At 40.6% G+C, this 12,399-nt stretch overlaps 1 protein-coding gene across 1 annotated transcript in view; it reads right to left on the reverse strand.

Moving 5' to 3' along the window:
* The window catches only part of CFAP43 (cilia and flagella associated protein 43), an 84,290-nt gene that overhangs the window by 38,022 nt on the left and 33,869 nt on the right, over positions 1 to 12,399 (reverse strand). The window contains exons 12-17 of the mRNA XM_059661328.1: positions 10,526 to 10,629; positions 9,332 to 9,472; positions 8,359 to 8,531; positions 7,373 to 7,522; positions 4,680 to 4,810; positions 1,424 to 1,565 (exon numbers count right to left, since the gene is read on the reverse strand). Coding sequence (XP_059517311.1) covers positions 1,424 to 1,565; positions 4,680 to 4,810; positions 7,373 to 7,522; positions 8,359 to 8,531; positions 9,332 to 9,472; positions 10,526 to 10,629 — 841 coding nt within the window. The remainder of the gene's footprint in view (positions 1 to 1,423; positions 1,566 to 4,679; positions 4,811 to 7,372; positions 7,523 to 8,358; positions 8,532 to 9,331; positions 9,473 to 10,525; positions 10,630 to 12,399) is intronic.

Below are 12,399 nucleotides of genomic sequence, written 5' to 3' on the forward strand. Positions count from 1 at the left end.
CCTTGTTACTTGGATCTCTGGCATAGCCTCCTAACTAATCTACTAATTCCACCCTTGTCCCCTACAGGAAACATTCTCCACACAGTGGGAGTAATTATTTCAAAAATGTAAATAAGAGCTTGTAGATCCTCTCCTCAGAACACTTTAATAGGTTCTTATTAAATGTCAAATTAAATCTAAACTCTCTCTGGTTTACAAAGCCCTTTGTTGTCAGGCCTTTTCCCAGCTCGAGGACCTCATTTCCTACCTTTCTCTCTCTTGTTCCCTTTAACCCCACAGGCCTATTTTAGGTCCTCAGACATGTCCAACTCTTTTTCCCCTCTGCACTGAGGACTTCTGCCCCATCCATGTTGCATGTGGGCACCCTCTTTTTAATTCAGGTCTCAACTTAAATTAGAGGCTATTCCAGCCAAACACGATCACACTAAGCCATTTTTGTTCACCAAATAGATTTTGTTACTATCTACTTTTCTTATTTATGTGTGTATTTACCCTCTCTGCTCACTCCCAACCCTCAATTAGAATGTAAGCTTCATGAAAGCAGAAACTTTTTTATGTTGTTCATGCCTATACTCCCCACAGCCTAGCATATTGTGCTCAATAAATATCTGTTAAATGATTGAATGAATGAATGAATGAATGAATGTTGTTCTCTGGCCAGGTACTTCCTAAATACTGTATGTGACATAAAAGTATAGAAGCTAGACCACTTTGAATAAGCGCCAGAATTGGTAGTAAGAGTTTTTTTTTTTTTTTTTTCCAGGCAAGTCTGATCTTATACTATGGTTTGAATAAGTTCTGAGGTATAATGTTTGCCATTGCTTTGAGAAAGGCTGAATATTTTCTCTTCAGTCACATTTAGCTCACGCTTTTTTGAGAATCATGGTGTACCTGGATAAAAAGGAAAATTACTAAATCTCTGCTTAAAGAAAGCTATAGCTGCAAACTGATAGCTGATTTAAAAAGAAAGGAAGTGTGGTTGAAAAGGGATTCTATGGAAAGTAACTCACAGAGTGCTCTGATCATAAATCCCTAACTGGGCAGATCATGATGGGCAGTTTCCAAAGTCCCCAGGCATATAACTTCTTCAGCAAAAGGTTTATCTTTGCCTTAAGCAAGCCTTGTCCATTGTTTTTGTTACGTCCCAACAGAGGACATAGTCTTTCTTGTCTTGTTAACTATCCTATAATCCAATCCCTGCCTTGCTTTTTTTGCTGTCATATAATCTTCCTTAGCTCCCTCCCTAACTTGTGATGCACAAAAGGAACTGTGAAACTGTCTCTCTGTGGAGCATTTGAGATCTTGCTTCCTGGCAATTGCCAATTTGGCTCAAATACACGCCTACAAAAATTCTTTACAGGTTTGGCCATTTCTTATGTTGACAGAAAGAGAGAAAAAAAAACCCACTATATTGTAACTCAACTGTTTGTTCAGGTTCCACATCCAAGGACTCCCTTAGTTTCATACTTAAATAAACATTTTCATCATCGATGGTGCTGCTCAGAGAAGCTAAAAGATGCTGGCAATGTTGAAGAATGTCACAGGCTATGCTTCCTCCAAACCGCCTATATTAATAAAAAAGAGAACACACAAGCTATAAAATCACAAAAGTCACATTTAGCAGTGTTATTTCCAGGTACACAACCATTTCCACACAAAGAAATATGTGGACAATTCTCTGAAGTGCCCTGTTAGGACTCTGCTTCTTAGAGCCCATTCATAGGCTCCAGGACATGGCAAGCCCCTGGACTTAGTTGGGTGACCTCTTCACATGCTGTCTGCGTAGCCTTGCCCTACACGTACTCGGTACTTGCCGTGGTCATGACACAGAAGAGCCACTCCTCTGGTTGAACCCTGGGGACGTCCGAGGTGCTGCACTGCTTCCCATACATCAGCACATTCAGTCCTCAGAGTCCCCATCCCCACTGAGGGAAATCTGACGTCCACTCAGTCCACCAGCACATTTCATGACTTTGGAAACATCAGCATCACCTGGATGATTTATTAAAATGAATTTCTGGACCTCACCCACAAAGATTCTGATGCTGAAAGTTTGGGTGGGGCCCAAGAATATCTATATGTAACAGACTAAGCGACCGTTATGACCAGAACGACCGGACTGACTGGTCGACCAGTCGCTATGACGCACATTGAACACCAGGGGGCAAACGCTCAATGCAGGAACTGCCGCCTGCTGGTCAGTGCACTCCCATGGTGGGAGTGCCGCTCAGCCAGAAGCAGGGCTCATGGCTGGTGAGCGCAGCTGCAGGGGCGGGAGCCTCTCCTGCCTCCGCAACGGCGCCACCGAGCAGCAGGGATCGGGCCAAAACTGGCAGTCCAACATCCCCTGAGGGGTCCCAGATTGTGAGAGGGCACAGGCCAGGCTGAGGGACCCCACCCGTGCATGAATCCGTGCACCGGGCCTCTAGTGCATTTATAACAAGCTCACAGGTGCTACAGGCCCCACCTTGAATAACATTGTTATAGAAGGGCTGTCATCTGTTTGAGGTTACAAGCTATTAAGTCCTGGACTAAGATTTCAAAGTCAACTTTGTTTTGAGTCAAAAGTAATTAACTATGATAGGTGGAAATGTCTTTACTTCCCTAAATAGGGCTTAAAGAAAACTATATTGTTTGCTGTTACCTGAGATGCTATTTGTTCACTGACGATAAAGGATATGTTAGAACATATATAAAATACAAATTAATTAAGAGTCTAAGAATAAAATGAGCATGATGCGGCAGTATTCAAATCAGTCTTTGAACTAAGTGGCTAACAAAATTATTATGATATAAAATCTCCACAATATCTAACATTTTCAAATGTGAAAGGCCATGTTTTATTACTGCTTTGACCACATGAGGCACTGACTAGTGATGTCCACTGGCAGACCAAACAAGGGAACATTTAAAGTCCAGGCTATCACCTTCATGCTCTCTGCCCCTGGTCATCTTCTGCACGCTTCAGTAGTATTTGTTTATTTAGAATTCTAGGACATCAAAGAAATGGTGGCATGAGAGATCCCCTTGGCCTCTCCCCCTGAAATTACAAGTTAACCAACTATAATTCAACAAAGAATCCCCTGCTCAATATAGAGGCAGGCCTGAGATACCTGTGCATGGAAACATCTAAAGGTGGGAAACGGAATAAATAGGGAGATGAGGAGGGAGGAAAGCGCAGACAGCCTGCAGAAGTAGCCATGGCTTAGCTTGGGGAGGGGAGGAAGCCAGTGGTAGCAGGTGCTTCCTTTGGCCTGGAAGAACAAAATGCCGTGGAGGGCCGCCCAGCAGGGTGAAGAGTGCGAGAGCCAGCAGATGCTTGATAGAGCCCGGGTTTCTGCCATGGAGCGCTCCACTGTGGGGCCAGTGACGGTGTTTCAGACAAACAAATGGAACCACAGAGTCCTACCCCCTGGGCTCCCAAAACTCGCCTCCAATTGCCCTCGAGTCCAATTGAGGAGCATATTATCTGTAAACCAAGAACTACTGCAGTAGGACCCCTATTTTCCTCTGTGAGTGAACCTCAGATTGGGTACTTGGAGCAGAACCCCACAGAGGTCAGGGGTCACCATTACAGTGAGGGCAAAACAAACCCTACCTGCAAGCAGCGTGCCTATACTATCCTAAGGACACTGTGGAAGTCCACTAGATCACAGAGCTAAAAAATCTTGAGAATCAGCGCCATCTACTGGAAAATAGTAGAGGAAGCTGTTATGGGTCGTTAAAATAGATATAAATGACTAGACAAAGAACAGCAAATGCCATGAATAACCATGGTAACAAGGATGACCAGAAAGAAAATGAAAAATCCCCAGAAAGCAAGATGAAACACATGGAAATACATTATATAAATAACAAAGATTTCAAGATTGCAGTTCTAGAATTTTAATTTTAGTCTAATCAAAGTCTACTAGTAAATAAATTATATTGTTTAAGCAAAGTATAATTTGGAAAGTTAGTCTCTTTGTGTGTACACCTACATACATATCCATGTAAGTATTTTTAGGGATAAACAGGAGTTTTTAAAGTATATATTCTTCAAAATTGTCCTCACTTCTTGTACTCTTCCAACAGGTGTCATGAAAGAGAGGACTGATAATCTCATACATATTAACCATGTTTTTCCTCGTCTTATCTTTTGATGCTTTGACATTTTGGGTTATGCTGACCCTGAAGGGACTACCCTCCCAGGGCTAGCCAATTCCTGGAGATAGTCAACAACTCACACAGCAGCCCACCTTTCAAATCCAAACCAACAAATCCAGAACCCCACACCCCAACCATCACCTCCACTGGGATTCCATACACAGGGCCACTGTTTCCTGATCCTAATAATCTCAGGGCCAAGTATCAGACAACTAGGAGTCCCTATGCCCCAGAATCCACTGAAATTATCCAAACTAGTCAATCCTAAATCTGTCTGCTCCTTCCCATGGAAACCATAATAAAGGCTCTTGCCCATGGTTTTCCTGCTTCCTCTACCTCCTTACCTACCTTGGTGGTACCCCATGTGGGCCCCCAAAAGCATGGCATTCCCCCTACCCTTGGGATCTATGAGTATAACAATCTTTTCAATGGCAGTTGTCTCCTGTTATGTTGGCTTTGCTGTACCTAAATAAAAACAAAGTCTTTATTTTAAAACATACCATGTGAGGTTGCTTACTGTTTACTGTACATACCTCCATCTTAGGCAAACAAGGGTGCCATCATCTCTCCCATTCACCAGAATGGTTTGTCCATCCAATGAAATTCTCACTGACTGAATTCCATGCCCCTGGTGAGAATGACTCCGACACCGAACAAGTGTTTCCTTAATAGTTTTAGGAACAAAGTGCAAAAATTACTAACAATTCTATCGCATGATTTTTCTAAGGGGGTTACGTGTACTTTGCTTGCTGATAAATCTTTTTCTACTTGTTAACAGCGTTTCAGTTGGTATGGAAGTAGCCTCCGGGTGATACAGAGCACTGCAAATCCCTAGTCCAAACACGTTCACCAATACTGAGTCATTCTCCCATTTGTGGTAGTATGGAAGGAGAGGGGTTATCATCATCAACGTATAATAGGAAAACCAGACACAGAGACGCAAATGACTTGCTGAAAGCTATGAAGTTAAGGGAGGGGCCTTGAGCAAGCAGAGGGGTAAATTTATATGACTTCAGTAATCAGGCAAGTTCCATTTATGTGCAAAGAGGCTGAGTGTGATAAGAGAGGGTGATGGGCACAGTGAAAAAAAAAATGGTTAACATGCTCGCCCAGCTGGTGTGGTTTAGTGGTTGAGCATCAACCCAGGAACCAAGAAGTCACCAGTTTGATTTCCAGTCAGGGCACAGGCGCCGGTTGCAGGCTCGATCCCCAGTCGGAGGTATGCAGGAGGCAGCCGATCAATGAGTCTTTCTTATCATCATGATGTTTCTATCTCTCCCTCTCCCTGCCTCTCCGAAATCAATAAAAATATTTTTTTTTGAAAAAAGGATAACATGCCCCACATGGAGGACGTTAATCATACCAGTTTAATTAGAACCCAAACATATCACTAATTTGGTACACAGGATAACAGTTTAAGCCCCTGGGCTAAAAACTGGGATTTCTGCCCAAACCAGTTTTGCTCAGTGAATAGAGCGTCGGCCTGCGGACTCAAGGGTCCCAGGTTCGATTCGGACTCAAGGGTCCCAGGTTCGATTCAGACTCAGGGGTCCCAGGTTCGATTCCGGTCAAGGGCATGTACCTTGGTTGCAGGCACATCCCCAGTAGGGAGTGTGCAGGAGGCAGCTGATTGATGTTTCTCTGTCATTGATGTTTCGAACTATCCCTCTCCCTTCCTCTCTGTAAAAAATCAATACAATATATTAAAAAATAAAAACAAATAAAAACTGGGATATTTGTGTCATACTGGTTTTCTCAAAACTTAATACCTTAAATTTTTTTTTAACTTTTTGAATAGGTAATACATTTAAATGGCTCAAAATTTAAAAGACTATAAAATTGCATGCAGTGAACTTTTCATGTCAGCATTCCCCAACCACCTCCCAAAGGCAATACCTTCAACAATTCAGATATTTTTATGCAAATAAATAAATGTTTATACACTTTTTAAAACATAAATTATAGTATAATACCTATATTATGCACCTTGCTTTTCTTCCCTAACAGTGTTCTTGGGGTTCTTTCCATATTGTTGCATAAAGATTGTTTCATTCTGTATTACAGTTGTGTAATATTCCACAATTTACTTATGTATTGTTTATGTACCATCATTTATTCATCCAGCCTTCTGTTGATGGACATTAGATTGTTTCACAAACAATGCTGCCATGGATAATAACCTCATATAGTAGGTACTTTACATAAAATAACCCCCAAATCTTTGACATCTTGCCATATCTTGCCACTATCACTTGTCTTGTACATTACAAATCATTTGAATAAGACACAGTGTAACAGAGTTTGCAAATTGTTCACTCAAAAGTAATCTCTAAGGGATTTAAGGTTTTTCCTGTAATAATAATAATAATAATAATAATAATAATACTTTTGCCCAACTGTGTTCCAAATACGCTTTCTTGCACATTTGAGCAAGAATAACTGGATGGGTACAACCAGGGCCCAGTTGATCTGGACAAGCAGGCATGTGTCATGTGGTCTCTGAGAAGCTTCAGATGTGTGGGGTGAACCCTGGATAAGAATCACTGACTGCATTACATTATACCGATGACCAGTGCATCTCAGTTCCAGTATCATATAAGAGTCAGGTGGGGGCAGCAGCAACCAGCCCAGAGGCCCTTCAGGACAGGCAGATAGCAACAATAATTCCTAGGTTTGCACAGCAATTCACTGTGGCCAAAACAGTTTTGCCTACATCCTCCCACTGGCTCGATTATCCCTCTCCTTCCATACTCCCACACACAACTGAAATTATCCAAACTAGTCAATCCTAAATCTGTCTGCTCCTTCCCATGGAAACCATAATAAAGGCTCTTGCCCATGGTTTTCCTGCTGCCTCTGCCTCCTTACCTACCTTGGTGGCTCCCCATGTGGGCCCCCACTGGTGAGAGCAAGCAAGGCTTCCCTAATGTTACAGAGGAGCATCTGAAGCTCCGTGAGTTTCCAAGACACACAACCACGTGGTGGAGGAGCCGGGCTGGCAGTCCTGCCCTCGGCTTTTTCTTTGCAGTTCTTAGTCCCTGGTTGATGTTTCCTCCCTGAGAAACTTAAACCTCAGCACATAAAACACCTAATGTTAAAGTCAATACCTTCAGTGGTAATAAGTTATGCCTTAGTTTAAGAAAGAATTCCAATTCCTTTCCTAAGGGTTTTTGCTCCTTATGTGAGATCAAGATATACATCCCATAATTTTTTTAAAAAAGATTACCAAGGTGCTAACGTCTCGGATACACAGAGTTCCACATTTAGCTCTTGTTATGAGCCACGATCCATGCCCAGACAGAGAGAGCATTCCAGGTCCATATTGTTTGCTCTGCACTTTTTGGTATGGCTTGAGAATGAAAATGCCACTATGTTCCTGCCAATCAAAGAAAATGATTGTATTACAGGAAAGACCAGGGGAGCAGCATCTTAGGGTTTGCAGTTGTGCATACACAGTCAGATTCAAATGTGCAAACTCAGTCACTGGAAATAAACTGATACAAAGTAGGCATCTGTATTTGTATCACATTTTTCATCTTTGTTTGCAAATAAAAGTTCATTTTGACCAACTAAGAAAAGTCTTTATATGTTAGTTACCAATAAAGATCCCACACTATACTGACAATATTTCTCACGAATCATTTTCATATAACCCCATGCTCAAGTCAAAATAAATTGCTCAATAAACCCCCTATGTGTTTCACATACTCCCATCTCCAAGCCTCTGCACACACTGTGACTTTTGTCTGGAATGCCCTGCCCCTCCCGTCCCCACCAATCCTACTCCCTCCCAACCTCAGCAATCCCATTCCCTCAACCCCCAGAAAGATGGTCCACAATATTTCCCCATGTCTCTATTTTGTACAATTTTGCTTAGAATTTAAGTACAAATTTCCACTGAAAATCATCAATTCTGTAGCCCCGGACACCTGTGGGGTATATTTTCTAATATTAGATTGTTTTTTCAAGGCACTAAACTAACATTATGTCATCTGTATATTTATCTGACAAGTATGATATATGTAACACAAGTGTGAGGTTGCTGCAACATATTTTGATGGATTAACAAGTCGTGTTCAAGGAAATGATGTACTATAATAAAGCCATTTGTTAACTGGACTATAATGTTAAAGCATGGATCAAGTCTAAGTAATACCATGTGTCAATCTTGATTGCTGACATAAATGATGGCAAGCTTAAGTTTTGGCCTACTTTTTCAGGAAGACAATAGCAGCAGATGTACGGCACGTCTTTACAGAAACCGTATATGATGCGACTTTGGAAGTCCAACACTGCAGAGGACAGAGAGTGCTCTATCTCATACAGGAACTTATGAATGAGTTCATCTCTCATCCTCCCTCTTTCATCAGCAAAGTTTGCAAAAACTGTAAGATTTAAGGAAGAAGAGAGATCAAATTGTACCATATACTGATTTTATTTTTTGTTATAAAAAAACTGTGAAAAGTGAAATAAAAAAATTTAAATGCTCAATTAATAATACAGAGGCTAGTAGGTGATAAAAATGACTTAAAAACAACTTGGCTCCATTTGAAATACTTGAGTATTAAATAATTAATAGTGAATATAATATCTTTTACAAGGCCTTAGTTAGTTTCATCAATTAAACAGAGCTATATCATTCAAAGAAACTCATGATAATCTTTAATTAAAACATGGCTAATTAAAATATAAATGCACTTTGAGGTTTTTAGCTCTCTTATGTTCTACAGTTATCTATTTGCAAAATAGCTACCTAGATACTTGTTACCTAAAACAGAAAGAGTGCCTATTTTATCAGACCTCTAGCCAGAAAGCTTTCCTTAGAATTTCATCAGTGAAAGTAGCTCCACAGCACCCTGGATGAATGTGACTATATTTGTTTAAAATTACAAAAGGAGACACCACAAAATGGCAAATCAACCTGACCGAAGTGCCAGTTGACCCCGTTTCTTTGCCCTGGTAATTTGGTAGATTCCTACGCATGACAAGGCCTAGAAGAAGTCCACATTTCATACTGTTTAGTAGCCTCATTAGTTTCACTTTGTAAGATACACAAAAGATGGCCATTTTACCTCTTTATATGTTAAGGGGGAGGGGCGATGCTATCAGAAGAGGAAGAAAAACAAAGCTATAGCAACTACTTGTCTGGGTCCAGGACAGACTTGGTTGCTTGGCTTTTCTTTACCTAGTGGTAGTATTTTAGGCAGAGTAAATATTTCCAGCCTGCTCCGTCCTGTCGCTGGAAGTGGAGAAAGCACCATCACTTCCACTATGTCTGTTTCCAAAACAGACACTGTGGATATCTGTAAAATGCCTTTGATCACCTCTGAAAGAAAACAGAGATCAACACCACAAGTGCTCATCGATAAACTTAAGGAGTCTTTATCTTCCCAAGTAAGATATCACATTATACAATTGCCTTCACTAAATCTTTAGATCCAAATTTACTAGATATTTAAACTGATCTTTCAACGTAGTAAGTGATGAACAGATAAGGGGGTCTCCTGATAAGATGTCTGGGTTGGACAATTCAACCCAGCTTGACGGGCTCAGCGTCTTTCCCAGGCAGGGAGGACTCCAAGGAATCCTCCAGGCCTACCAAACTCAGAACACCTGCATGCTCTGGCCCCTGGAATGCCCACTCTAGCTGGTTTGCCCACTCCCAATATTGGACAAATGTAGCCTTTAGTGTTCTTTGCATCTTAGTCAAGGTATCGAGGGTGCGTGCGGTGGAAATACACAGGATTAGTTTGTCCTCCAGAAACCTAGATAATTGGATCTCTGCATTTTATACCTAGTAGGCGAATGGATTTTAAAAATATATTCAGGTGAAATAGATATATGTATTTAGTACTTAAAGCCAGAGAGAATATATTAGTTCTTACTGTTTATCATATAAGTGCTATCTTGCCTCTACAAATGTGGTTTACTTGGGTATTTAAATAAACATTATTGAAAAAAGCTGGATATCATTTTGTTTAAAGAAGTACAGTAACATTACTCATGTCATAAAACTTTCTTTAAATATCTTTATTAAATAGAGGTCAAATATTATTTTTAAAAAATATTTCAGGGATAAACAATCAAACGTCTCTTTGTAATAACATTAGGAATATTTAGCCATTTCATTAATTAATTCATTGATTGATACAAGAAAATTTATTTAGTATCAACTATGTACCAAGCAGATACACCAAACACCTCTAAATATGATATAGGAGTTCTCCTAAGTAACTTTTAACAGTTATTTAAATGTTTCTCTTTTAGAAAATAAGCCACAAATAATTATCTATAATAACTATAGCCCCATTTTCACCACCTTAAGTTCTTTGGAATAAAGTGACCAATATTTTAAATTAATAAGCATTTTATGTAGTACCTACGTATCCAAAAATCTGAAATGAGCTTGAGGGTTTGGCATTGATAACAAAGATGTATCCTTGTAATGTCCCAGCTAATAGAAACAGTCCTCGCTGGTCATAACTGGAAAAGAAGAAATCTGATTTTACTTGTTTCACTAATAAGATGGTAAATATTTATTGAACAACAGCACAGAGATCCATTCAAAACCAGTCATTCTTACGGTCTGTGATTTTTCAATATTATCTGACCTTATAAAAGCCAAGCGAATATGTATAAATGTAATCATTACATTCTAGGTTAATGCTATTTCCAAATTTCAACACAGTCAAGAAGATTCACTTAAAGATGGGCAATTATTTCATCACTAGAGGCCCGGTGCACGACATTCATGCATTGGGGGGGGGGGGGCCCTCAGCCCAGCCTGCGCCCTCTTGCAGTCCAGGACCCCTCGGGAGATGTCCGGCTGCCATCTTAGGTAAGCCCGGCTTCTGGCTGAGCGGCGCTCCCCCTATGGGAGTGCACTGACCACTAGGGGGCAGCTCTTGCATTGAGCGTCTGCCCCCTGGTGATCAGTGTGCATCATAGTGATGGGTCGTTCCGCCATTCGGTTGATTTGCATATTAGGGTTTTATTATATAGGATAAGTGAATGAAATACAACAACAGAGCTTTCTAGATATTTCAAGTGGAAATAAGCAATTCTGAAATAAGTGATGAGTACATGTCAGTACCCTTCAGGACTAGTACCTGGCAGGAGGAAGGATGTAGTGAAATGGTTCTCCACCTTCATCCAATTAGAAAAAGTGGGGAAATACAAATTAGTATATGAGAGAAGGTATCTGAGAAAGAAGATGCAACAAAAACATGGCACTGAGGAGAGGTGCCGGAAGCCGGTCCATCCTTGCTGCTTGACACAGTCGCTGCAGGAAAGAAACATCTGCACAGCATATGTTTCAAGGGACCTGGCGTATATAGCATACTGTTCTTAATATGTTTGCTCCCCTTAGCGCTGTGTGTTTTAACCAAGGTCACCTCTCTGAGAAAGGTTGTTTCCCCAGGTAGGAATTTTTCCCTGAAGTCAGGGAGGGGATGCCTCTCCTAGAAAGGTTGTTTCCCCAGGTAGGAATTTTTCCCTGAAGTCAGGGAGGGCATGAAACTCCTTAACTAAGTGCCAGGCGGGTAGTTAATCACTACAAACAATCATGCTTAAGCTACATAATCTTTACTCCCTGGAATGGAGATAAGAAACGCCCTAACCTTTGTAATAGAAATTGACAGGATTAAAATCAACTGGTATAAATACGGATGTAACAAGACAATAAACAGCAGAGCCTCTCTGGAGATCAAGACCAGAACTTGGCTGGAGATCCTGGCTAGGCTGCTGATCAACTGAACGCTGTCTCCGTGTCATTCCTTCTTCGCCGACTCCGTCCACACCTTTGGGGACCCCTGGACCTGCTGGGGCTGGACCCCGGCAGAGAGGTGTAACTGGAGGGTGGTTATTGAACCTAAATTCCCTCATTTGTGGAATAGGCACAAGCATAATACCTTCCTGAATGGTGGGACGAAGATCACATTCAATAAGCTACAATGTGTGACAGGACACAAATGTCAGTTCTTATTAAAACTACCATTATGATAAACTAACAAAATAAATAAATAAATAAATAATAATAATAATAATAATAATAATAATAATAATAATACATGAGTCCAAACCCAATGTCTCTATGCTATCTTCTCAAGTCTTGCTTCAAAAGATTTAAAATCATCTAAATGCCCACCAATATGCTGTCTTTTAAAAATGATAGTACATTTGTATAATGAAATACTGTATATCTGTAAAAAAAGAACCAGGGGGGTCTTTATGTGTGGGTAGAAAACATTCTAC

Source organism: Myotis daubentonii, chromosome 13 (assembly GCF_963259705.1).
Source record: "Myotis daubentonii chromosome 13, mMyoDau2.1, whole genome shotgun sequence".
Classification (NCBI taxonomy): Eukaryota; Metazoa; Chordata; class Mammalia; order Chiroptera; family Vespertilionidae; genus Myotis; species Myotis daubentonii.